The sequence below is a fragment of the Sturnira hondurensis genome, unplaced genomic scaffold, assembly GCF_014824575.4.
Source record: "Sturnira hondurensis isolate 20B ecotype Veracruz unplaced genomic scaffold, ASM1482457v3 Scaffold0023357, whole genome shotgun sequence".
NCBI classification, from domain to species: Eukaryota; Metazoa; Chordata; class Mammalia; order Chiroptera; family Phyllostomidae; genus Sturnira; species Sturnira hondurensis.
The window spans coordinates 10,683,182-10,709,740 of record NW_028095988.1 but is presented as its reverse complement, the minus strand read 5'-3'; the positions used below and the strand labels follow the sequence as shown (position 1 = coordinate 10,709,740).

The 26,559-nt window shown below is 43.3% G+C and overlaps 2 protein-coding genes and 1 pseudogene across 2 annotated transcripts in view; 2 read left to right on the top strand and 1 right to left on the bottom strand.

Annotated features, from left to right (window-relative positions):
• The window catches only part of RNF212B (ring finger protein 212B), a 40,107-nt gene extending 27,017 nt beyond the window's left edge, over window positions 1–13,090 (top strand). Inside the window, exons 4-14 of the mRNA XM_037037428.1 lie at window positions 2,182–2,297; window positions 2,934–2,994; window positions 5,595–5,623; window positions 6,813–6,859; window positions 7,076–7,118; window positions 7,279–7,339; window positions 7,952–8,000; window positions 8,967–9,006; window positions 9,291–9,388; window positions 10,019–10,080; window positions 12,358–13,090. Of these exons, the coding sequence (XP_036893323.1) occupies window positions 2,182–2,297; window positions 2,934–2,994; window positions 5,595–5,623; window positions 6,813–6,859; window positions 7,076–7,118; window positions 7,279–7,339; window positions 7,952–8,000; window positions 8,967–9,006; window positions 9,291–9,388; window positions 10,019–10,080; window positions 12,358–12,423 (672 nt within the window). The 3' untranslated portion in view covers window positions 12,424–13,090. The remainder of the gene's footprint in view (window positions 1–2,181; window positions 2,298–2,933; window positions 2,995–5,594; window positions 5,624–6,812; window positions 6,860–7,075; window positions 7,119–7,278; window positions 7,340–7,951; window positions 8,001–8,966; window positions 9,007–9,290; window positions 9,389–10,018; window positions 10,081–12,357) is intronic.
• LOC118980788 (60S ribosomal protein L12-like) lies at window positions 296–832 on the top strand (annotated as a pseudogene).
• A 315-nt stretch (window positions 13,091–13,405) lies between the features above and the next one.
• Window positions 13,406–26,559, bottom strand: HOMEZ (homeobox and leucine zipper encoding). Its single transcript, XM_037037421.1, has 2 exons — window positions 26,362–26,559; window positions 13,406–16,104 (listed from the first exon to the last, which is right to left on the bottom strand). The coding sequence occupies exons 1-2, from the start codon at window positions 26,399–26,401 to the stop codon at window positions 14,519–14,521; spliced, it is 1,626 nt and encodes a 541-aa protein (XP_036893316.1). The 5' UTR covers window positions 26,402–26,559; the 3' UTR covers window positions 13,406–14,518.

The window sequence follows — 26,559 nt, the reverse complement described above, 5'->3', positions numbered from 1 at the left end:
AACTATTTGTTTGCTTTAAGTAGAAAGAAAAAAGGTTAGAGAGGATAAATGCTTAAGTACAATTCTGTAGTAAGGTGGCAAAAGCAACTTGCAAATTAGTAAGAATAAAGATTTACGTCAAGATACCAAGATCTAGGGAAGAACATTAGCCAAAAGGTTTATAGTCTGGAGTAGGAAGGAAGCAGATGAGACATAAATACTGCTGTGTATTAAAAAAGTAGAACCAGTTCTTCTGCTTTCAGCTGGAGGAGGCGAAAGTGCAACTTTCTTCCGTCATCCCGATCCCGGGTTCATTGGACACTGGACGCCTCTACCATGCCGCTGAAGTTCGACCCCAACGAGATCAAAGTCATTTACCTGAGGTGCACTGGCGGGGAAGTCGGTGCCACATCTGCCCTGGTCCCCAAGATCGACCCCTTGGGCTTGTCTCCAAAAAAGATTGGTGATGACATCACCAAAGCAACTGGTGACTGAAAGGGTCTGAGAGTCACAGTAAAACTGACCATTCAGAACAGACAGGCCCAGATTGAGGCAGTGCCTTCTGCCTCTGCCCTGGTCATCAAAGCCCTCAAAGAACCACCATGAGACAGAAAGAAGAAGAAATTAAAAAAAAAACAAAAACATTAAGCACAATGGAAATATTACTTTCAATGAGGTCATCAACATCACCCGATAGATAGATGCGGCACGGATCTTTGGCTAGAGAACTCTGTGGAACCATTAAAGAGACTCTGGGGATGGCCTGTTTTTTGGCTGCAGTGTCGATGGCTGCCACCCTCACGATATCGTAGATGACATCAACCGCAGTGCAGTGGAGTTTGCTGCTAGTTAAGAACTACAAAGGAGCCCTGGCTGGCGTAGCTCAGTGGATTGAGCACGGGCCTGCGAACCAGAGGATCGTGGTTCAGTTCCCAGTCAGCGCACATGCCTGGGTTGCAGGCCAGTTCCCTGCAGGGGCCAGTTCCCAGCAGGGGATGCAGGAGAAGCAACCATACATTGATGTTTCTCTTCCTCTCTCCTTTCCTTCCCCTCTAAAGATAAAATATTACAAAGGAAAATATTTCAATTAAAGATCACTTAACAATAAAAAGAAAAAAAAGTAAAGCCATGCCCTGGCTGATGTGGCTCAGTGGACTGAGTGCCAGCTTGCAAGCCAAAGGGTCACTGGTTGGATTTCCAGTCAGGGCACATGCCTGAGCTCCAGGCCAGGTCCCCAGTAGGGGCCCTGCAAGAGGCAACCACACATTGATGTTTCTCTCCCTCTTTCTCATTCCCCTCCTCTCTGTGTAAAAATAAATAAATAACATCTTTTAAAAAATAAAAATAAAGAGTACAGCCTGACAAAGCTAAAACTCTTTCTAAATCCTAACTTTTGATCTGATTCAGTAAACCCATGATATGCACATCAGTATATCAAATGGTCAAGTAAAGCAAAAGATGAAATTATTTGTTCATGTCCAGAAATAAAATTCAGGGATAGGTAAACCCTTCCCATGCCTCTTTGCCCTATACTGTAACAGCATAAGCAGCCTGCAAGGGACTGTGTGAGTATCTTAGGGAAATTAAACTGGCTACCAGTACTCTGGAATGTGGAAGTTGAGTCCAAACTTATAAGTCAAGTGCAAACTAATCTGATAAGTCAGATCAGAACCAATTCTAAGCTTGAAAAAGTTTTTTGGGTATCACTCTTCTTGCTCAAGATGAAAGATTACATTTTTAAAGGGTCCTTCTAGCCCTGGCTGGTGTAGCTCAGTGGATTGAGCGCAGGCCTGTGAACCACACAATTACGGTTCGATTCCTAGTCAGGGCACATGCCTGGGTTGCAGGCTAGATCCCAGCAGGGGACTCATAAGAGGCAACCATATATTGATATTTCTCTCCCTCTCTCCTTCCCTTCCCCTCTAAAGATAAATAAATAAAAAATCTTAAAAAGAAAAGGGTCCTTCTACTATGTCAGAATATTCTTGTTAAGATGTTAGGAAGCCATTGTCCCAGAAATGAAAAGCTTTTGTTTTCTCTAGTGCTGAGCTGTCTAGTTCTGGGGAGTCATGACTTAGGCCAGATGCTCCAGAAGAAAATGATTAGTAATAAAGTATGAGTTGATGAGTTTCCCTTTGTTGCCAGAAGTAAGGGGAAAGGAGTTATGGGGGTGTTTGTCAAAGGTCTCATTTTTCTTTGTAGGTGTGGAGTTTCCAGAAGAAACAAACAGATCTCCTCATAGCCTTTTACAAGCATAGAATTAGAAAGTTAGAAGCAGCCATGCAGGAGGCACAGCAAACAGTGACCAGCCAGAACAAGTAAGTGACAAACCAGTCACCAGAGAGCTTTTTTCTTTAAGAGATGCTATAGCCCTCAATCCCTTATGGTCGCAAAGCCTGAACATTGCTCCCTGTGTGTTTATGTTTATCTTGGGCAGATCAGGTACATAATTTTTGGCTCCCTCAGTCTCCATTTTGTTTTCCTCTTTCTTTCCTCAAGTGGCACTCCTCATTTTACAGCTTTCCTCTTCTGCCTCCCCCGATCAAAAGCTGCTTCTTCAGAGAAATCAGACTTAGCTTTTTCACAGTAATACAGTAAGAGATAGCATTTGAAATGTTACCTGTAGGAGGGTATATTTTGGAAATCATAAGCTAAAAGATGGAATCCTTGATGGAAATTTTGAGATATCAGCAGACCGTGAGTATATGTGGAGAGGAAATGGGATTCTGTGTAAACTCCTCTGAAATCATACCAAGCGATTGTTTACTTTGTCCAATTCTTCTCATCATCAAAAACCCTGCCATTGTCTCCCACATCACTGGATCTCTGAGAGAAATACCATGAATAATGGTTAGCAGGCATCTCTCCATAAGCATTAACTAGATAATAATTGAAATCAGGTTTTATTTATCCCGCTAACCAACTAGAGCTGATTGTTTTCATCTTTTTCCTAGAGAGTTGTCAGTCTTGAGGAAAGAGAATGAAGAACTAAAGAAATTTCTAGCCATCCTGAAGGTGAGTGAAATAGATTTTCCTTATTATTTTTCCTCCTACTTTTCTCATCTAAATAGCATACTGAATAGAATAGTGTTTCAGATCTCTTGGACTTCAGGCCAAGATGGAGATGTAGGTGGAAACACTGTGCCTCCTCACACAACCAAGTTTAAAGACAACAGAGTTTTAGTAACAAAAATGCAACCAAAACACAGAAAATTGTCCTGTACGGACATCCAGTAACAACAAACCATTCAGCCAGACTGGTAAGAGGGGCAGAGTCAGTGGCTGGCAGAGCGGGGTTGTGCTGGAAAAAGTGGCCGGACCGACCCAGGTGTGTAGGTGACAGTTGGCAGATCCCAGGTGTGGGGTGGCAATGGGCGGACCCAATGGGGGCGCAAGGCAGCTGGCTGACCAAGGTCACACATTCGTGCATAGATAAACCAGGCGAAGAAGCAAGCAGCGAGACAGACCACGCAGGCTAGGGCCCCAGTGATGGGAATTAAAGCCTAAAAGCACCAATTGGAAAAACTTTTGGGGTTGAGGTGCTGGGAGAAGCTCCCAGGCTCACAGAGAATTTGTTGGAGAGACCCACAGGGTCCTGGAGGGTACACAGGCCCACACACCTGGGAGCCAGCACTAGGGGGCCTGGTTTGCTTTTGGGAAGCAGCAGAGGGGACTGAAATCCGAGAGAGAGTGGAAGAAACAACATTGACCCTTTCTGACCCCGCCCCCACATACAGCATCACAACCCAGCGACTGAGTTGCCCCACCCTGGTGAATACCTAGGGCTTCACTCCTCATAACAGGGACAAACAGACCAAAATATGGCTCAAGAACTCAAAGCCCTAGAGCCGATAACACTAAGTGACCAAGAAATAGCCGACCTCTCAGATGCACAATTCAAGACATTGGTGATTAGAATGCTCACAGAACTGGTTGATTATAGTCACAAATGAGAGGAACAAATGAAGGCTAAACTAATTGAAATGATGGGAAATGCATAGGAAACCAATAGTGATGGAAAGGAAACTGGGACTCAAATCAATGGAATGGACCAGAAGGAAGAAAAAACCAACCAAACAGAAAAGAATGAAAAAACAAGAATTCAAAAAAATGAGGAGAGGCTTAGGAACCTCCAGGAAATCTTTAAACATTCCAACATCCGAATTATAGGAGTACCAGAAGGGGAAGAGGAACAGCAACAAGTGGGAAACTTATTTGAACAAATAATAAAGGAGAACTTCCCCAATCTGGCAAAGGAAATAGACTTCCAGGAAATCCAGGAAGCTCAGAGAGTCCCAAAGAAGTTGGACCCAAGAAGGAACACACCAAGCCACATCATACATTACATTAGCCAAGACTAAAATGAAGGGGAGAATCCTAGAAGCAGCAAGAGATAAGGGGACAGTCACCTACAAAGGAGTTCCCATCAGACTGTCAGCTGATTTCTCAAAAGAGACCTTACAGGCAAGAAGGGGCTGGAAAGAAGTATTCCAAGTCATGAAATCCAAAGGCCTACATCCAAGATTCTTCTATCCAGCAAAGCTTTCATTTAGAATGGAAGGGCAGATAAAGTGCTTCTCAGAAAAGGTCCAGTTCAAGGAGTTCATCATCACCAAACCTTTATTATATGAAATGTTAAAGGGACTTACCTAAGAAAAAGAAGATAAAAAATATGAACAGTGAAAGGACAGCAAACTCACAGTTATTAACAACCACACCTAAAACAAAAGCAAACTAAGCAGACAGCTAAATCAGGAGCAGAACCATAGAAATGAAGATCACATGGAGGGTTAGCAACAGGGCAGTGGAAGGGGGAGAAGGGGGGAGAAGGTACAGAGAATAAGTAGCATAGACGGTAGGTAGAAAATAGACAGGGGGAGGGCAAGAATAATATGGGAAATGTAGAAGCTAAAGAACTTGTGACACATGGACATGAACTAAAGGGGGGGAGTGGGGAGGAGGGGGTGTGCAGGGTGGAGGGGAATGAAGGGGAAAATGGGACAACTGTAATGGTGTAATCGATAACATATATTTAAAAAATAGTATTTCAGAACCTTTTCACATATAAGTGATTATATATATTCACACTGTAGTAAATGGATAACATCTTGGAGGGCTGAAAGGGGCAACATACAGCACACTGATAGCCCATTCTTGAACATCAGTGAGTCATGACATACCATTGGGAAAGCTCTTATAGAAGAGACATCTGTTGTAACTTAAGATTTCTCTTCAAGACTCCGAAGACACCTCGGGCCCTTCCTGTCCCTCAGGTTGTTTCTCCTAGACATTTCTCTCTTCCTGAGAACATTCTTTGTACTTAGGTAATGTTCCCTTTGATCCTGCTCCTTAACTATTCTAGCACATTGTAATCCTGTCATTTTTCTTTCTCTCCCCTGTTTCCCCATGTATATCAGTCTGCGGGATTCCCAATGTGTTTTTATAATGAGGAGCTAAAATTTTATTCCCCCCTCAAGCTAAAAATTTCTAACGGAACCACTGCTGCTGTTTTTCTCTCCTATTGGAAGTCTTATTTAGCAACCACAACCAGAAGACGTTGCAACTTAGGATCCTTGAGCTGCAGCTTCCTTCACTCCCATTTTTTTCACTTACAGGAATCTCCAAGTTGGTACCAAGGAAGCAGGTCAGTTTTATCTGGCCCCATTCTAGCCCTATTTGAAAATTTCTGTTCTTGCTTGACTCTTGGTTGTAACTCCTGTGTGGGCTCTGAGTGAAGGAAATGGTTGATGAACTTTTTTACTTCTCTGAGAAAAAGTTACTCAGTGAAAGTGCTGAAGTAAAATCTTGAATGTAATGCTTACCCTTGACCGTTACTTTATGAAATCCTACTCATCCTTCAGAATTCAATTCACATGCCATTTCTTCTGTCAAGACTTCATTAAGCAGAGCAGATATTTGATTAGCCATTTATGCAATAAATATTCATTAAGTGATCACTGTTTATAAGTGCTGGGTGTACATCACCAATGTTTGTACCCTACTAATTGTTAAATATTTTTCTTTTAAAAAAAGAAAGATCCTATTTATTTATTTTCAGAGAGAGTGGAAGGGAAGGAGAAAGACAGGGAGAGAAACATCAATGTGTGGTTACTTCTCACACACCCACCCCTACTGGGGACCTGGCCCACAACCCAGGCATGTGCCCTGACTGGGAATTGAACCAGTGACTCTTTGGTTCCCAGCCAGTGCTCAATCCACTGAGCCCCACTAGCCAGGGCCAGTTGTTAAATATTTTTCATGTTAGCTCTATATTCGGTGAATTAAAAGAAGACATGCCCATTGTAACACTTTAACATTTATTTATTTATTTTTTGCCTCTCCCACTAGCCTGTGAGCCTCTCAGAAACAGGAACTATATTCTAGTTATCTTTGTAATCTCAGTACCTAAAATGTATGAGCACTAAATAAATGCTTGTTGGACAGATGGATGAAGGATGGAAAGGGTGAGGAGTGGTGGATGTACGAATGAAGGGACAGATGGATAGATACATGTAGACTGAAAGTGCTTGTTAAGGCTCCGAGGAACGAAAGAAGGGGGACTTCAAAACTTCTATTATGGGCAATGAGGAAGGGGAGAAGTTTTCATTTAGGGAGTTAGTTGAACAGGGAAGGATTCTCCTATGGAAACTTTGCCTCCATATTTTGGGATAATACCTGTTAATACATGATAATAAGCAATTTGTTCTCAGAGAGGAAGCTATTATTTCTAAAAACAATGATCTGATTTATCCTTTAATGTGAAACTTAACTTCTACCTAGAGATATTAGAGCTGCCTCTTTTGTTTTTGTTTGTTTGTCCGTCTTCCTTGCAGGTCAACCACACCTCGACCGGTGGGCATTACTTCCCCATCACAGTCAGGTAGAGAACATTTTTTCCTCCCAAATATATGTGTAAGATAAATAAATATCCTTTTCATATATTAAAATGGTTTCCTCTCAGAGACTATAATAATGATTTTCCTAATCTTAATGCATGACATGGGAAGATCACACAACCAGCTACCTACTTGCAACAGATTAGCTAGGCAAGAGCACACTGTTGATGGCAACTTTTCACTCTGCACTTCTTTCTCAGTTACTCCGCGACCCAGTTCTCAGCATAGCAGCCAAGTGGTCAGGTGAGTAGGAAGCCTGCGTAACAACATTAAAACTGTTGGCAAAAGTCGGAAGAGGGGAGAAATACCTACATGTGGCTGAGATAGGGACTAAGGAGACTTTATTAGGTCTATGTAAAAGTTTAACACCAGGTTTGTTTGTTTTTTGTCTCACCTTATACAGTCGGTCCTCCTCAGTGGAGTCTATCCCTTCTAGAATGGCTGGCTTTAGTAGCATAGGACAAGTAAGTAATAGTTGCCTTCTCTTTCCAGATTGAGATTTCTAGTGCTAAATGTAAGCAAAGATTTAAGGCAAAAATATTAAACTTATGTTGATTTTGGCATAAAATCATCTGATGCCAACTAGAACTAACTTTTCTTTTTGGCAATACATACCTGATGTTGGAAGCTGACAGAGAATGAATGGGGTGAAATAGTGGAAATGTTCAAGGACTAAAGAAAGAATATATCGTATTTATTTCAGAAGTAGTAAAGTGATGCTGGCTGGTGTGGCTCAGTGGATGGGTCCCAGCCTGTGACCTGAAGGAGCACTGGTTCGATTCCTGGTCAGGGCACATGCCTGGATTGTGGGGCAGGTCCCCAGTAGGGTGTATGTGAGAGGCAACCAATCGATGTATCTCTTGAACACTGATGTTTCTCTCCCTCTCTTTCCCCCCTTTCTAAAAATAAATAAATAAAACCTTAAAAAATCTCTTTAAAAAGCAGTAAAATGTAGAGTATACCCTCTGGGAGAACAAAATGTGCTTCAATGTGTAGATACAGAGAACTAGCAAGGAATATGGACGCCAGAAAATCAGAATATATTTATTAATTGATGTTTATTATTTGTTCATCAGGAAGCCAGAGGCCTTCAGGGAAGGAGCACTCCCAGAGTCTCTTATACTGGTGAGAGGGAAGGAAAAAAAAAGTGTGTCGGAAAACAAAATATTTTGCGCATGCACCAGCAGTTTCTGGTTTTCTGTGCACAATATAATGCTATTTTACTTTGTTCCAGTGATTCCGGATATCCAGACATATATTACTACTTTTCAAATAATGATATTTCTATTCTCAAACTGACAAGAATGAAATAAGGAATGCTAGAAAGTCATTGAAAAACTCTTCTAATTAGATAACGAGTAAAATAATTGACTTGGATTTTTAAAATTGCCACAAGATGGCAGTAGAAATCAGGTTTAAAAGGAAAGTTAACTGGATGCTGACTTTAAAAGGATATCTGACTTATTTACTGTATATTAAACATAAAAATATTCCAGTGAAGAAATATTTTGGTTCCACCCACTTAATTTATTGTTTCTTCCCCCTTAGAACTATTACTGTTATTACTATTTTCCAGGGCATTTAGCCAGTCCATAGCGAATACTTACCAGAGATTTCCCTTTCTTTCCAAAGGGGCAATTTTGAAATTTGCAAGTATCTTTCTGGATGACCACTTTTGAACTTTACCAGTCTATCCCCAATTCTTTTATACTTACCTCTTTGAAAACTGTAGATTCTAAGATTCTAGCCAATTTATTTCTCTAGTAGTTTAGTAGTAACATTCCCTCTTTCATTCCTGATTTTAGTTGAGTCTTCCTCCACTCCCTCCACCCCCGACCCCCCTGCTCTTGGACAACCCAGCTAAATATTAATCAGTTTTGTCGATCATTTCAAAGAACCAAAGATTAGAGCAGAACTTAATGAACTAGAAAATTGAAAAACAGCAGAGGAAATCAACAAGACCAAAAGTTGGTTCTATGACATACATGCTGAAAATCTTTGATCCCAGTTCCTTTGCCCTGGCCCTGAGTATACCTGAATCTCTTCTCCAGTTCATGGATTGTCTCACACGCTTATTTTTATGCTTTCTAGAAAGCCCTTCACCAGCTTCTACTCACAGCCTATCTTATAGGTGAGTAACACTATGCTTCCTTTCACTTGGGATCTTTTCACACTGACACTCTGCCAGCAGCCCTGGGGTTACTTCTCCACTGACCTGGACCACTGAAGTTTATAATCTACCTTGTAAACAAAAGCGAAGTTTGAACAGCACTATGTCTAATGTACATCTGAATTACTTAATTTTATTCTCAGTTGCAATCAGTGTCTCTGGCCTAAATGGACAGATCCTTTTACATATGCTTTTTACCTTTACCTTTCCTTTTCTCTGCTAATACTTTTGTTTCCTTCCTGTAGAACTTCATCTGCCTCCTCTGGACTGGGGATTTTTTCTTTCAGACCACCCCTAAATGGTGATTTGGGCCAGACACAAATACTCACCCCCAACAATTCAGGTAAATAACATTCCCAAAGGACTGTAGCTTCCACAACTGATGCATATACAATAAAATGAAGATTTTCATGGGAAAAAGAAGTTGGAGTTCCCCCCAAAAGAGCATGGTTTCCAGTTTGACTCCTTAATATTCTTTGTTACCCCACTTCCTTCACATTGAGGGGAGGCTTTGAATTTCGCCTAAATAGCACTCATCCTGTCACCAGTTAAGTTGTGCTATGAAGCCAGGTCAACCTGTAGAATTAAACTGGCTTTTTTTCCCTTTCTTTTGAGATCCCTGTTTGAATATTGCTAGGAGCTCAGTCCTGAATGAGAATGATAAAGCCAATATCCTATTTTCTAAAACGCACCTTTGCTACCAGTCCTCATGATAAGGGGCTGTCATCCTCTGTGGCTCACCAAAATCTTCATATTGTTCCTATATCTTTACTCATAAAGTCAAATCTTTCTGTCCCCACCCCATCCTCACAGAAAGGAATGAACTTTATAAACCTCCTTTTAAATTGCTCAGCTAAGTCTTTTCCTTTCTGAGAAGTGTCCTGAGGATTAAGAACTACCCTGATCCACAAGTAACACTACCAAGGAACTGCCTGAGGACGTTCACCTTTTACCATTCCATTCTGTCCTTCAGGTCAGAGGGAGAGTAGAGCCCCACTAGAAAGTCTTCCTGGATTCCAGGTACCAGTCCTGCAGGTGAGCTCTGGCTAGCCTAATTGTCTGCATACGAAAAACTCACACGGTTAGGTCTGCACACCGAATGCCTCATTCTGGGCTCTCGTTAAGGTGATAGAATGTAACCAGTGGAGAATGACATGGTTTTCAAATGTGGTGACAGTATGTACACAATTTTTCATAATGGTCTGTTTCAAAGATTCTATCCCACTATCAGATTAGCTTCCTGGTTTGGGGTTTAAAAATTAGGTCATGCCCTGCCTGGTGTAGCTCAGTGAAATGAGCGAGGGCCTGTGAACTGAAAGGTCACTGGTTCGATTCCCAGTCAAGCAGGGCACATGCCTGGGTTGTATGTAGGCCAGGTTCCCAGTAGGGGGGCATGACAGAGGCAACCACACATTGGTGTTTCTCTCCTCCTTCCTTCCCCTCTCTAAAAATAAATAAAATCTTTTTTAAAAATTAGGTCACATAGTACTGAAAGGCTTTAAACTAAGAGGTCTTGGCCGGGGTGAGCTAAGTGTGGGGATACAACTGACATTCCCAAGTTCCACGTGCAACAAAGTATTCTCAATGGCATACATCTTTTGCATAGAGGTACTGCTGGAATTAAGAAAACCCATGTTTATTTCTCCTGAGATAGCCAGAATAATGTTTTGCAAGTTCATGGGACCATGATTCTGAATCCAGGCAACAAGGGGGAAAGGTCAAGGTAATAGGAAGAGGTTTGGAAGAAGCTCTATTCAATGCAAAGTCCAGGATTGTCTTTTGAGTTAACTTTCGTGGCTTTGGGTGAGGCTATTTAAGCCCTTTCTCCGAGCGAAGCTCCTGGGGACCTCAGGGACATACTAAGGTAGATAAATATTTTGCTCTCCTATTCCAAAGTTCCCTTTATTTCCATCAGCAAGAAATTAGGGTCTATGCCCTAAGAGGCAAAACTGCAAAATGACCTCCTGTTCTAAGATCCTCACAAATGGAGGGAATAACCTACAGATGAGAAAAGACTTAAGAGACATAGAAAACATATGCAAAGGTAAAGTTGAGGAGAATCGAATACCTGTTGGACACTTGATATTAAAGGTTTTTGGTAGCATAATGCTATTGTGGTTTTTTAATAGTCTTTTGTAGATACATACTAAAATATTAAGGGATAGGGGCCCTGGCTGGTGTGGCTCAGTGGATTGAGTGCGGGCCTGTGAACCACACAATTGCGGTTCAATTCCCAGTCAGGGCACATGCCTGGGTTGCAGGCCAGTTCCCCGCAGGGGATGCAGTTCCTGGCAGGGGACCCATGAGAGGCAACCATACATTGATATTTCTCTCGTTCTCTCCTTTCCTTCCTCTCTAAAGATAAATAAATAAAATCTTTTAAAAAAATATATTAAGGGATAGGAAGTTAAATTATCTGGGTTTTGCTTTAGTCTGTTACCTCGTTAGACTAGCACTTCAGGAAGATGTTTACATTTCTCCCACAAGACATGGAGATGTACCATTTCTACATGAAACAGAAGTAAAAATAGTCCTTTGTATCCTCGGGGGTGGGGTGGGAGTAATATACTCAATAACTATGTTTTATTTCTGGACTTCATTTCTTAGTTTTGCTATTATCTAGTGGAGAGGGGCAGAGAGAGTAGAAATAAAAAGCTGGCCTGAGTTATTTGTTGAAATTGGGTGATGAATACATGTGAATTCATTATACTATTCTACTTTGGGGTATTTATTAAAAATTTTCATAACAAAGTTTTAAAAAAAGAGATATTGAAGAAAGTGCCACCTCCCCAGAAGCATAAGAATTCTGTCTCCCTGGGAATCATCTGTGGGTGTGGTGGTAGTTCCAGGCCTTCCAAAATAGTTTGATTTCCAAGTAGTCTGTCTTACTACCACCAGAAACCACTGCAGTGTCAGTTTCTTAAGTAGCAACAAAGCCTCTGATACACCAGATCAGTGGTCCCAACTTTTTCGGTACCGGGGACTGGTTTCCTGGAAGACAATTTTCCCACAGATGGGGTTGGTGGGGAATGGTTTCAGGATGATTCGAGCGCATTACATTCAAGCTCACCTCCTGCTGTGCAGCCTGGCTCCTGACAGACCCAACCTGTACTTCACAGCCTGGCAGCTGGTTGACCACTGCACGAGACATCTCAAATCTTAGTTTGGAAAAGTTAATTTTCATGCAGTGGAGAAAACTATGCAAAAGCAATAGTGGTGGTTTGCAGTCCTGATAAATTTCAGGCCCTTGAGAGGGCCTTACTTGCCTTTTTGGTTGTAACACCCAAGCATGCCTTCTCTTTTCTGCCGTAGACTCTCTACCAACAAAGGCAGATGGGATTAGCTACAGGGAGAGAAGCATGGAACACCCCCAGATAGATCATCTCCAAGGTCTGGTCTATATACTGCTGAATGACAGAATATAGCAGCCAGTCCCATCAGGCGCAATAGCCTTATAAAATGCACCCCTGCCTCGTTTCCCCGTTTCACTTTGTACTGTCAATCTTTACCACAGACACCCGGCATTACCTCTTAGGCTAGGTGCTTCAGGAAGATGTTTACATTTCTCCCATGACATGGAGCTGTCTCATTTCTACAACTTGAAACAAAGGCTATAAAAACAGTCCTTGGCATCCCTGGGGGTGGGAGTAATATACTCATTAGCTATGTTTTATTTCTGGATTTCATTTTTTAGTTTTGCATATATTCTCCCATAACCAATTCTGTAACAATTCTGTTCCCTGTCTTTACTTGTCTGTTGTTTCCTCTATGCCTAGTTATTAAACATGATTTTCCTTTTTGTCTGATAATAGTTGGAGACAGACATTCAACTTAACTGAAGTACATAGATAAGAAAGTAAAAAGGAAGTCCTTTTATTGCTACTGCAACTCTATCAGTACTTCAAGCTCTAAAATGGTAGAACAAACAAAAAACACTACCACTGAGGGCAAATATTTATTATTATTTAGGCACTAGGGGGTAGAAATAAGGAATTATGTGGGTAGGCCACAAGCAGGCAGGCCTTCAGCAAAAATGCTGAAAAAATGTGAAGATAGCATCTGCCAGAAATAGGTTAGGTCTTAGCAGTGACCTTGCAGCTGAATTAAGATCACATTACCATTTCTGGAACTCTGAATTTATTTTTAAAGGCATTTCTAGACACACCTCACCTTCAGAACAGGAGCCTGTGCTGTGCAGGTACAGGAAACAATCTGCCTAGTGATGCTGATACACCGCCCCTCAAGGTCACTGTTCTTTTACTGTACCTCAATACATCCTACTGCTTCAAAAATAAAATGTATACATCAGAATGTTAATGACTTTGGCTCCATTAATCTCTAAACCATACAAGTGGCAAAGTGGAAAGAGAAACAATTTTATTTTTGGCCTTTTTATTGTTCTAGCAATTTGGGGCTTCCACTCTTACTTCTATATGGTTAACCCACTGATATCATTACATCTGACCCCAATTGATAAAAACCATTCTTGAACAGCACTCAATTCTGTTGAAGACCGTGGTCCTCCTGTCCCCAAGGCAACTCCTATAAAGAGAGGGAAGAGTCTCTTTCTGTATACAAATTGAACCAACATCAAAACAACAAAAATCAGTCAAGTCAGGCAGGAGGGAGTGTCAGGCTTGTAAAACCAAACCTGCAACCCGCCTGCAGTCCTCTGAGCAGCAGAGGCTGTTCCCTCTCCTCTATACCTCTGTAACCTAACTCTATTTTTTTTAAAGGACATCTCCCCTAATTCCCATCTTCAATAAATATCCAGTCTAAATTATTCTCCACCCAGTTTTTTCACAAGCTCCATGGGGAAGATTTACCCTGAGACATGAAGTGAATGGGGATTTTAGAAAGAGATAAAAAGGTACAAGGCAAAGTGGTCCCAGTATCAGAAATGAAAACATTCTGCTTCCTGTGTGACTCAACAATGAAGCAGGTAAAAAGAGCTGAAATATTTGTGAGACTGGGACATACTGAGATTTCAGCTGCATTACACTTGGAGTTGTGCTCAGAGAGAAAAGGAGAGGTGCAAGGCAGCCTTGTACTCCAGGAAAAACAGTGGGACTAGGGGGTGCACTGGAATCAATTCAATCAAAATTTTCACTCCTTTCCAGTCCTTCTACACACAGGGAACTAAGGTCTGGCCTCGGTAGTCTAAGGGAAAAAACAGCAGATGAGAGCAAGAGCCTTTACCCAGCCCATAGTCTGGGCCAGATCCTTAGCACTGTCTTCACTGAGGCTGGAGGTCTGGATTTTTGCCCACTGAACCCCTACATTTGTGCCTTATGCTTATCTTCCTGTTCCACCCTCATAATATCCAGGTTTCCCCCAACCTCAAGAACACAAAGCTTTTCAGTTCTTTGCCACAAGGTAACTTTAAAATGTGGTTTCTTTGTTTAAACAGTTACTAAGTTGGAACTAAACAGTTACTGTTTAGTAACAGACTGCCCCTTCCATAGCCCTCCATTCAGTCCTGTATGATCACATCATCATCGCTGTCATCCTCTTCCTCCTCCTCTTCCTCCTCATCTTCTGGCACTTCTTCCTCCTCCTCTTCCTCCTCTTCATCCAGACAAACCACCACCTCAGCTGGCTCAGGTAATCGAGAATCAAACCAATCCAGTACTTGCTGGGTGCTAAGCCTTGACTCCTGACTCAGTTGAGGGATATCACTTTCTTGTAGCTGTTGGTGGGCTGCCCAGTACCTCTCCAAGGGCCGTATATCTGGTGGAGGTGGGGGGGTTGGCAGAGGTGGTGTCTCGGCCCATTCATTCAAGGAGCGAGTTGAAGGCGATGGTGTGGGAACTGCTGGGTCCTGGAAACTAGGGGCACCGGGTACTGCGTTATCCCGAAACCATTTTAGTTGTCCATGCTTCAAAGCATAGCGTGTGTCACCAAACCACTGAATAATCTCAGGCCGAGGTAAACCAGTGATCTGTTCTAATTTATGGTAATCCTCACGGCGTGCCCATTGACACTGCAAAAAAAACGATTTGAGGATAGCCAACTGCTCTTTGGTTTTGCGCTTGGTCTTTCGCTGGCGTTGGGTATCTGGGGAAAGGTACTCAGCATGGCCAACCCTATCTAGTACTGAGTTAGGCCTTAGCCTCTGGGACCAGGCTGGCTCCACATGCGGCGGCAAAGCCTGTTCACTGGGTGACAGTGGCTGTGGGAGACAGCCTAGTGGCTGGAGGGGTACAGAGGTGGTGGTAGTTCCATTAGCCAGTACCTGGAAAGAGGAAGAAGAGGTAGAGGAAGGAGGAGTCACATTAGATGCTGACCCCTGCTTACAACTACTGGCAGATAATGAGGTTGGTGGGGGCTTATCTGGAGCATGTGGCTGGTGGGCAGCTGTGGAGTGGTTCCAGGAAGCAGGACCAAGGCCATGAGACTGGTCAGGAGCCCTGCCTGTCTGCTCCTTAGGGAGGCCACTGCTCTGAAGATCCTGCCAAAATTCTGACTGGTGAGAGAGTGCTCTACTGCCAGGTGCAGCCAGGGGCTCCTTTGCATTCTGGAGACTCAGTGGCTCGGAGGGGTCCTGAGGCTCTACCTTTAATCCTTTCATCTGGGTAGGCTCGCTAAGAGTCAGGGGCACTACTCCAAGACTAACTTGTTCTGGAGGTGGCACTGGAGAAGGCACCTCCTCTGGGGGCCGCCCTGCATGATGAGTAAAAGAGAGAAGGGATTTGAAATGAAGTTGGTCCCTGTGATAAACCACGCGTGCTCGAGTTTCTTCTATTTCTTCAGATGACCAGCTGATGCCACAGCGGAGGCGCTGGGCCATGAACCAAGTCTTGACTTTCTCCATCTGCAGCCCATAGCGTAGGCAGAGAAGGGCAATGTCTGCTAGACTAGGATAGGGGAAGTAGCTGAAGGTTTGTAGCAGGTGTTCATTGCCATCCAGCTCACTGGTCTGGGCTGCTTGAGTCCACACAAGCTGGAGGTCCTCGGAGATTGGAGGGAGACAGATGAGCCCCGCATGGGAAGTATTAAGACTGCTGGCCTCTTTGTTAGGAGGCATGGTGCCTTCTGATTTGTGCCCTTCAGAGACAGCTGTAACAAGAAGAGAAACAGCTCAATCACTGGCGTCCTCTTTTGGCTCATTGGTTAATTCTACAAAACAAAATGCCGGATTCCAAAACAATCAACTTTCTATGTGTACTGTGCTGTTTTGTTTTTAAAGTGCTCTAACAGTTTCTTATTTACTTTCATAACCCTATCGGTCATCAGAGCCTGCTAAAATTCCCATTGTGTGAATGAAAAAACCAAAGTCCTAATTACCCAAAGTCACATGACTAGTGATTTTATCTTAGATGAAAATCTGAGGACTTCCGCCAAGATGGAGGCATAGGTGGAAACACTGTGCCTTCTCCCACAACCAAGTTTGGATACAACAAAAGTTTTGGAGAACTAACATACACCCAGAGGCCAGAAAACCGAATTATACGGAAGTCCAACAGCTACGAACCGTTCAACGAGGACGGTAAGAGGTGGAGCCAGCAGCGGAGCTGGGTCAGGCAGGGCAGACCTAGGAGCGCAGGCAGCCCAGAACTAGTTGGGGTGCGGAACAGACTGACCAAGGTCGCACATTCGCACGCAGTGAGACGGACCACACCAGCCCCAGGGGGCAAACCCAGTGGTGGAGGGCTGACAGCGGTGGCACACTCGTGTGCCGAGGAGCGGGGCACGTGGCCCTGGTGATGGTGGTGGCTGCGGTGCTGGTGGGGGTCGTGGCGGCAGTGGGCGCCGGAGGGAAGCCATTGTCCCTCTTTGACCCCGCCCCCACATACGACGTCACAGCCCAGCGACTGAGTTGCCCTGCTCTGGTGAAAACCTAGGGCTCCGTTCCTGCTACTTAACAGGCACGAACAGCCCAAAGGATGGCTCAAGAAGAACTCAAAGTCCCAGAGCCAATAACTCTAAGCGACCAACAGATTGCCAGGCTCTCAGAAGCCCAATTTAAAACACTATTTATCAGGATGCTCACAGAATTGGTAGAGTACAGTCACAAATTGGAGGAACATATGAAGGCTAAACTAATTGAAATGAAGGGAGATGTCCAGGAAACCAATAGCGATGGAAAGGAAACTGGGACTCAAATCAATGGAATGGACCAGAAAGGAATGAAGAAATGAGAATTCAAAAAAATGAGGAGAGGCTTAGGAACCTCCAGGACATCTTTAAACGTTCCAACATCCGGATTATAGGGGTACCAGAAGGGGGAAGGAAACAGCCACGAGTGGAAAACATATTTGAACAAATAATAAAGGAGAACTTCCCCAGTCTGGCAAAGGAAATAGACTTCCAGGAAATCCAGGAAGCTCAGAGAGTCCCAAAGAAGTTGGACCCAAGAAGGAACACACCAAGGCACATCATAATTACATTAGCCAAGACCAAAATGAAGGAGAGAATCCTAGAAGCAGCAAGGGATAAGGGGACAGTCACCTACAAAGGAGTACCCATCAGACTGTCAGCAGATTTCTCAAAAGAGACCTTACAGGCAAGAAGGGGCTGGAAAGAAGTATTCCAAGTCATGAAATCCAAAGACCTACAGCCAAGATTGCTTTATCCAGCAAAACTTTCACTTAGAATGGAAGGACAGATAAAGTGCTTCTCAGATAAGGTCAAGTTCAAGGAGTTCATCATCACCAAGCCCTTATTATATGAAATGCTAAAGGGACTTATATAAGAAAGAGATGATGAAAATATGAACAGTGAAAGGACAGCAAACTCACAGTTATTAACAACCACACCTAAAACAAAAGCAAACTAAGCAGACAGCTAAATCAGGAGCAGAACCATAGAAATGAAGATCACATGGAGGGTTAGCAACAGGGCAGTGGAAGGGGGAGAAGGGGGGAGAAGGTACAGAGAATAAGTAGCATAGACGGTAGGTAGAAAATAGACAGGGGGAGGGCAAGAATAATATGGGAAATGTAGAAGCTAAAGAACTTGTGACACATGGACATGAACTAAAGGGGGGGAGTGGGGAGGAGGGGGTGTGCAGGGTGGAGGGGAATGAAGGGGGGGAATAGAACAACTGTAATGGTATAATCAATAAAATATATATAAAAAAAAAGAAAATCCGTCTTCAGAAGTTAAGAAGGATTTCTGGCCAAGATGGAGGCATAGGTAGACACACCGTGTTTCCTCACATAACCAAAAGAAGGACAACAACAATTTAAAAATGAAAACCAGCCAGTACCAATGGAAAATTGAACTGTATATAAGTCTAACAACCAAGGAGTTAAAGTAGACACATTCATCCAGACCAGATAGGTAGGGGGGTGGAGTAGGGCAACACGGGCAGAGAGAACTTGTAGCAAAGCGGTGGCTGGCAGACCTAGTGAGGCAGGGATTGTGGAGCACAGCACGGTGCACAAGGTGGCAGGTGGTCCCACATTCACACACAGATAAACCAGGCAAAACTGGGGAGTGAAAAGACCACACAACCCAGGGTCCCAGTGCAGAAAAATAAAGCCCCAAAACATTGATTGAAAACACCTGTAGGGGATGACGTGCTGGGAGAAACTCCCAACCTCACAGGAGATTTTTTTTTTTAAAGATTTTATTTATCTTTAAAGAGGAAGGGAAGGAGAGAAATATCAATGTATGGTTGCTTCTTTCTTGTGAGTCCCCTGCTGGGAACTGGCCTGCAATCCAGGCATGTGCCCTGACTGGGAATTGAACTTCGATCGTGTGGTTCACAGGCCCATGCTCAATCCACTGAGCTACACCAGCTAGAGCTTCACAGGAGATTTTGTTAGAGAGACCCGCAGGGTCCTAGAATGTACACAAATCCACCCACATGGGAATCAGCACCAGAAGGGCCCAATTTGCTTGTGAGAAGCAGGGGAAGTGACTGAAATCCAGCAGAGAGCAGAGCAAGCACCATTGTTCCTTCTCGGACCCCTGCCCCACCTACAGCGTTACAACCCAGCTGCTGCGTTGCCCCACCCTGGTGAAATGTAAGGCTCCACCCCTTACCATGTAACAGGGGTGCCAAAACAAACAAATAAAAAAAGGCCCAAATGAAAGAACGAATCAAAGTCCCAGAAAAAATACAACTAAGTGACGAAGAGATAGCCAACTTATCAGGTGCACAGTTCAAAACACTGGTGATCAGGATGCTCACAGAACTGGTTAAATTTGGTCGCATATTAGATGAAAAATGAAGGCTACACTAAGTGAAATAAAGGAAAATGTACAGGGAACCAATAGGGATGGGAAGAAAACTGGGACTAAAATCAATCAAGTGGACCAGAAGGAAGAAAGGAACATCCAATCAGAAAAGAATGAAGAAACAAGAATTCAAAAAAATGAGGAGAGGCTTAGGAACATCCAGGACATCTTTAAACGTTCCAACATCCAAATTATAGGGGTACCAGAAGAGGAAGAGCAACAAGTGGAAAACTTATTTGAACAAATAATAAAGGAGAACTTCCCCAATCTGGCAAAGGAAATACACTTCCAGGAAGTCCAGGAAGCTCAGAGAATCCCAAAGAAGTTGGATCCAAGGAGGAACACACCAAGGCATATCATAATTACATTACCCAAGACTAAAGATAAGAGGAATCTTAGAAGCAGCGAGACAAAAGGAGATAAATACCTACAAAGGAGCGCTTATAAGACTGTCAGCTGATTTCTCAGAAGAGACTGTACAGGCAAGAAGGGGCCGGGAAGAAGTATTCCAAGTCATGAAATCCAAAGACCTACAGCCAAGACTGATTTATCCAGCAAAGGTTTCATTTAGAATGGAAGGGCAGATAAAGTGCTTCTCAGATAAGGTCAACGAGTTCATCATCATCAAGCCTTTATTGTATGAAATGTTAAAGGGACTTATCTAAGAAAAAGATAAAAAATATGAATAGTAAAATTACAACAAACTCACAACTATCAACAACTGAACCTAACAAAACAAAAACAAACTAAGCAAACAACTAAAAAAGAGGTCCTGACTGATATCCCTCAGTGGATTGAGCACGGGCTGCAAACCAAAGGGTCGTAGGTTCGATTCCCAGTCAGGGCATATGCACAAGCCAAGTCCCCAGTGGGGAGCATGTGAGAGGCAGCCACACACTGATGTTTCTCTCCCTCTCTCCCTTTCCCTTCCCTTCCCCCCTCTCTAAAATCTTAAAAAAGAAAAAAAAAAACCCAAACTAGAAAAGAACAGATTCATAGAAATGGAGATCACATGGAGTGTTATCAGTGGAGAGGGAAGGGAGGAGAATGGGGGAAATGGTACAGGGGATAAGAAGCATAATTGGCCCTGGCTGGTGTGGCTTAGTGTATTCAGCAACGGCCTGTCGCTGGTTCATTTCCCAGTCAGGGCACATGAGTGGGTTGTTGGCCAGGCTAGGTCTCCAGTGAGGGGTATAAGAAACACATTGGTGTTTCTCTCCCTCTTTCTCCTTCCCTTCCCTTTTCTCTAAAAATAAATAAATAAAAATTTAACATAATTGGTAGGCACCAAATAGACAGGGGGAGGTTAAAAATAGTATCAAGGCAGGAGAGAGTCAGGAGGAAACTCCAGAGGTGCTCCAGGGCTAAGATGGAGGACACCCATACAAGACAAAGACCCTCTAAGACCAGCTGTTCCTGCTTTCTGGAGAAACGCTGAATTATGATGACTCAGGAATGCCCCTCACAGAAGACCCTACACAACCCCTGCTTCGTTATAATAGCATTATAATAAATTAACATTGCGGGACCTCCTTCTCCAGTAGCCAATCAAGAAAAATCATGGGAGACCACATGCACAGCAGCTTTGAAATGCAACTACTTGTACATGCACAATAGAAGCCCGCCAAAAAAAAAAAAACGTAGCCAGGAAGCTTCTGCCCTATAATAGAATCCCTCCAGCCCACAAGACCATTCTCTGCTCAGGGTTGGCCCGCTCCCATGTTTTGTGGAGTGTACTATCACTTAATAAATCTTCTCTCTTTCTTTATGCTATAAACTCTGTGTTCAGTTCAATTCTTTGTCCTCGAGCATTAAGAACCTGGTTACCTGTGCACACCTGTGACCGTATGGGAAATGAAGAAGCCAAAGAACTTATATGTATGACCCGTGGACATAAACTAAGGTGGGGGAATGATGGGTGGGTTACAGAGCAGAGAAGAATAAAAGGGAGAAAAAATGGGACAACTGTAATAGTATAATCAACAAAATATATTACAAAAACTAAAACGTAAAAAAAAAAGTTAAGAAAGGCCCTGGCTGGTGTAGTTCAGTGGGTTGAGTGCCAGCTGGCAAACTGAAAAGTCCCCAGTTAGATTCCCAGTCAGGGCACATGCCTGGGTTGTGATGGTGTACATCTCACACACTGATGTTTCTCTCCCTTTCTCCCTCCCTTCCCCTCTCTCTAAAAATAAATAAATAAAACCTTAAAAAAAAAAAAGAAAAACAAGCATCCTTATATAGCCTTTACCTTTCTAAGTTAATCTTATTTCACCAAGTTCATGAAACACAAGTCACAAAATGAAGGCTCAACCAAAGAAACAAAAGGAGCACTGACCTCTTCTTGATACATGTGTTAGCTCCTAACAGTTAATTTTTTATCTCTAGAATGTGAAGATGAATTGGAAATACAACATATGAAAATCTAGAAGGTTAAGTCAGCACTGTTCCTCAGCCCAATCCCCAGCTCTCTTTTTCTTTCCCTGCTTGGTGGTGGAGTGTTGGGGAGAGAAGAGACTTACCTTAAGTCCTAACCAAACCCCAGAGCTTGTTTTTCTCTTTCAGTAGGATGAGAGGCCAGATATCTGGAATAAATGGGGTTTACCCCACCCCTACCCCTGTGAGGATAGAGAGGAATGTTCCCTTTCCCCAAATCATCCTCTGAACAAAGGTTATCCCCTCCCCCCAAGCCTTTGTCTCTTCCAACTGCTCAGTCTCTCTCCAGGGAGCCTAGAGAGCTACCTCAGAATTTAACAAGCCCCTCTACTCGGGCGGAAGGCCTGCAGCTCTCATCTCTTCAGGCCAGCTTTCTTCTCAGGCTCAGGTGGGCAGATTCATAAACTGTAACCAGGTCCTGCAAACCACCCAGCAGCACCACTGGTTCTGGGTGTGGGGACTGCAAGGATAGCCCCTGACCATGCTTCATTCCTGAAATACCTGCTCAAGTTATTTCCCAGGATAATCCTGTTGACGGAATTTTAATCCAGCTCCCTGTGTGGGTCTTAAAGACTCTAGCACATCCATCAGCCTTTACCCTTAAAAGGAACTCACTTGAATTTACACATACTACTTCTAATGTGTTGAAGATGGGACAGGATTCCTATGTAAATGCTACATATGAACTGAGAAAAACCCCAAGTCCAGAAAGTTACAAATAGAGCAGCATACTAAAAAGTTTTATATAATGATTAGACAATGTAGAAGCATTTTAAAGTGTCACCATTCCCTTTTAACAAGCAAATCTTAATTGAAGGCCATGCAGATCTCAAAGGCAACATATACTGAAAAGAATCTTAAGGAGGAGGCAGTATGGCACAGTGTGTAGAAATCTGATTCTTGAGTATGGCCCATCTGCAGTCTAAACCCCAATTCTGCCTCCAGCTATATGAGCTTAGGCAATAGTTACTGAACTTGTAGGAGTCTGTTTCCTCATGTATAACAAATGGAGACAGTGCTGCGTAGCTACTAAGTTATTTATTTTTACTGAGCACTTACTATGTGCTAGACATCATGGGTAGGCAGGGCCTGAATTGAAGTCTGGAGTGAAGTAAATTAGAGATTAATCAAAGCACTACCACTTCCTACAGTGGGGCTGGTCCTTGGGAAAGTTATTTAACCCCTCTAAGCTTTAGTCTCCCATTAGAAAAAAGGGAGATCATAACAGTACCTACTTCATAAGTTTATGACTAAGAAAAAATGCACTTGACATTATGCTAGAACAAAGGGTCAATAAATACCAGCTTTTATTATTACAGCCTCATGGGATGATTCTGATATAAGGTAATGCTCCTCCTAGACAATAGAGGAAGTGAGACACAGGCTGAACGCTTTAAAATCACTGTTTTCAATCTGCTTTGGCGGAGTCCTAATTCTAACAAGCACAAGAGGAGACAAGAGGGTATCTGTGGTTTTATACTTCTTACATTTTGAAAGTTGGATATAAATCCAGAAAGGATTTTGCTGTTTTTAAAAAAGTATGAAAATCACTGCTTTAGGAGAACTGAATCCCTAATTTGGATGTAAGTCCTTTTTGATTACCAGGTGAAGTGCCAGTGTGGTAGCTCTACTTTCGCCCTCCAGGTTCATCCAAGACAGCGGAGTGGCCTGTGAAGAAATGCTTGCACAGCCCGGCCTAAACCTCCAGGAACACCATCAAACCTAAGCTGGAGAATACTTATGCCTGCAGCATTTGACATCTACTTAACCTTAACTGTGTCCTGTTCAAGGTTACACCACCACTTTGGATATGAGAAAGACATAGCACAAGGAATAAAGCAGTCCAGTATGAGGATGGACTGCCAGACAGGAAAAAGGCAGGTGCAGCTCTAAGCCTAGGAGGAGGCATTTTGTTTTTATTCCTTCAGATTCTCATGGCATCTTCCTGATATGTCAATGAACATTCAGTAATGCAAATACCATATTGCTGTACTGTGTATGTCAACTGTTTTCCAACTATGCAAAACACAAGTTATGGAAGACTTCTGATACAGAATGGTGGCTTAAATTAAGCCATAGCTGTATAGCTGGTTTTGAAATAGGAAGAAACTACAACCAGAGAGTAACTCACAAATAACAAGTAGGGTAGACCCTACAGTGATCAAAACCAAAAGCCAACTCTCCAGTGACCTGTGCCTCCATTTGGAAAGGGAAGAAGGAAAGGGTAGGAGAAAAAAAGGGACTCAAACCTGCAAAAATGACTCCTACAGGCAGAGGTGGCAGTGGTGGTGGAATTATCAATTTTGAATAATTACTCAATTTGTATCCTTATTAAATATGTCAGATATGCCCTATTGCTACTTAAAGTCACTAATAAAATGCACAGGATATAGTCCTTTTTCCTTTTGGACTTTCCAGGCCCCTGAGCAGATGGCAGAAAAGAATGGGTTGCTCTAAATCTCCAGCCTAGGTGTTCACACAGTCCTAGGAAAAAAGGTGTTCAGAACTTTAGGCTTCAGCCTAGGCTCATGGTTAAATCAGAAGAGACAGTTCAAGTAAGAGACCAGATATGATCCTGCTAAATTTCCTAAATCTTTATTCAGAGAAGAATTGAAGTACTCATTGCAATGTGTTTTGGTGATATAGTTTTAAGGGCCTTAAAGGACTTCTAGTGATATTCAGTTTACATGCTTCTCAACTTTTTAGATCATGAATGGAATGATCCATTAACTTTTACCTCTTTATGAATGAGGTAAAAGTTATGGACCCTCAGAAAGTTATGACTACTCCTCCACCCTCAACTAAACATTTACACTTACACATTATATATGCAATTTCGGGCAGTGCACTAGGCTGCTCAGAAGTCCAGCTTAAGAACCTCTAATGTTCTCCCAACTTAATAAAGGCAATGAGGGTAAGTGCTTGATGTGAACAAACAGCGTGATGTGAATAAATGGAAAAAGTGGATGGAAGACTCAAGAGAATTTAAATAACTGGGTATTGGTGATATTATCAATAGTTGGAGAGTAAAAGGGAGGAGCCAGAAGCCTGGCTTCACTGAACCACTGGATTACAAAACCAATACCCACAGTGCACTGGATACTAGAGGCTGGTAAGCTACTGTCTAGTGTGCCAAAGTCATCTTCCTTCTGATGCCCTGTTGTATGTGAGCCAGATACGTGTGCTTCCAAACCTGCTTATGCCCATCGTTGTTCTGTATTTATATAACAAATAAACACTACATAAACCTATGAAAAATTCGTGCATTAAAAATGGTTCCTATGCCCTGGCTGGTGCAGCTCAGTGGATTGAGCGTGGGCCTGCGAACCACACAATCGCGGTTTGATTCCCATGCCTGGGTTGCAGGCCAGTTCCCAGCAGGGGACTCACACGAAGCAACCATACATTGATATTTCTCTCCTTCCCTTCCCCTCTAAAGATAAATAAATTTTAAAAAATGGTTCCTATGAAGACAAAACCAAAAGCTTAGGAAGACATAACACGAAGGAGTATACATTTTAAAAATCTTGAGAGTAAGACAACTATAAAAGACTGGAGGGGCAGGGGACTTAAAAATATCTCAGAAAGGATTCTGCATTCGGATTGCTTCAAGTGTTTGAAGTTCTCACTCCAGTTTAAAGAAACCAAACCTGAAAATCATAGATGATGAGAGGCAGTGGCCCCCACACCAGACCACACTAGAACTACCTAGGAAACTTAAAGTAGGGCACCCTCCCCATTTTGATTTAATTAGTCTGGACTGGGGCCCGGCATCAGCAGTTTTAAAAAGTCCTCAGGGTGCAGCCAGATTTGAGATTTGCTTGTGTAGTTTATTCTAGAAAGACAGTTGAGAACTCCAATCAGCAGACTTACACAAAGAAAACGCGAGGACTACCCCAAACACGTTGGTGAAATGAATATACTTTTAATGGTGATGTTTAGATATGTATGCATCACTTTTAAAACTCCCAACTTTAACCGGCTTTTTAATTTTTTTTTCAACTAGTGCCATCTACCTATTCTAATAATATATAAGGACTTCACAGGTATTGTGAACAGGAAGTTCGTGTGATAAAAGATCTGCTGATTTGGGCCCACCTTACCAAACCGGTCTCAGCTTGAGTATTCTTTCGGTTTTTTAGACTCAGATTAGGACGCAACACCAGGAACCTCTGAGGACTCACTTTCTTGGTGGTTTTCTGAATACATCTGGATAGCGGGTCAGAAGGGGCAGTTTCTCCTAAACCTTCATTCTCAAAGACCACTGCTACCCAGAAGGCAGGCCAGGTGTTGAGGTCGCCAGGAGATAGTCATGAGGAGGAGGCAGGCCTGGGAAGGAAACATTTCTCCTATCCTCCATTTCACAGGCAGTCTAGAAGGCTCCAAACTGGGTCAGAGAACAAAAAGTTTCTGCACTTGGGACGACAAGCCCCAGGGAGCAAGCGAATCTCAATCCTCCCCTCACCAAGGGCGTCCCAACCCAGGCTTCCCCTCCTCCCTACACACCCACTCACCCTCCCCCAGTTACAACAGGGAACCTAAAAGTCCATAGGATAAAGAGAGAACCAAGCGAGTTAGAAACTCGCATTCTACCCCTAACGCGCAGGGATAGGGTTCCGCAGGTCGCAACCATACATTGGTGTGTGGGGGGGGGGCGCTGGGAGGGGAAGTCGAAGGAGCTGGGGAATCACTCACCGAGGTCCGGCCCGGGCGGCCGCTCCCAGACTCGCACCATGGGCCGGGCGAAAAGAGGGAGAAAGGACACGGGACCTCCGGGATGGAAGTGAGGTTCCCGCCGGTGTGGCCTGCTCCGAGCCCACCCGCACGGAGGGTGGGGACCAATACTGCCCCTCCCGCCCCGAGAGCGTGCCCGTCTAGCCCAGCCTAGCTCCG

Coding starts and splice junctions, on each gene's coding strand:
- HOMEZ (XM_037037421.1), bottom strand. CDS start 26,401: ATGGTGCGAGTCTGGGAGCGGCCGCCCGGGCCGGACCTCG. Junction 16,105..26,361: donor GCCGCCCGGGCCGGACCTCG/GTGAGTGATTCC, acceptor TTCTTGTTACAG/CTGTCTCTGAAGGGCACAAA.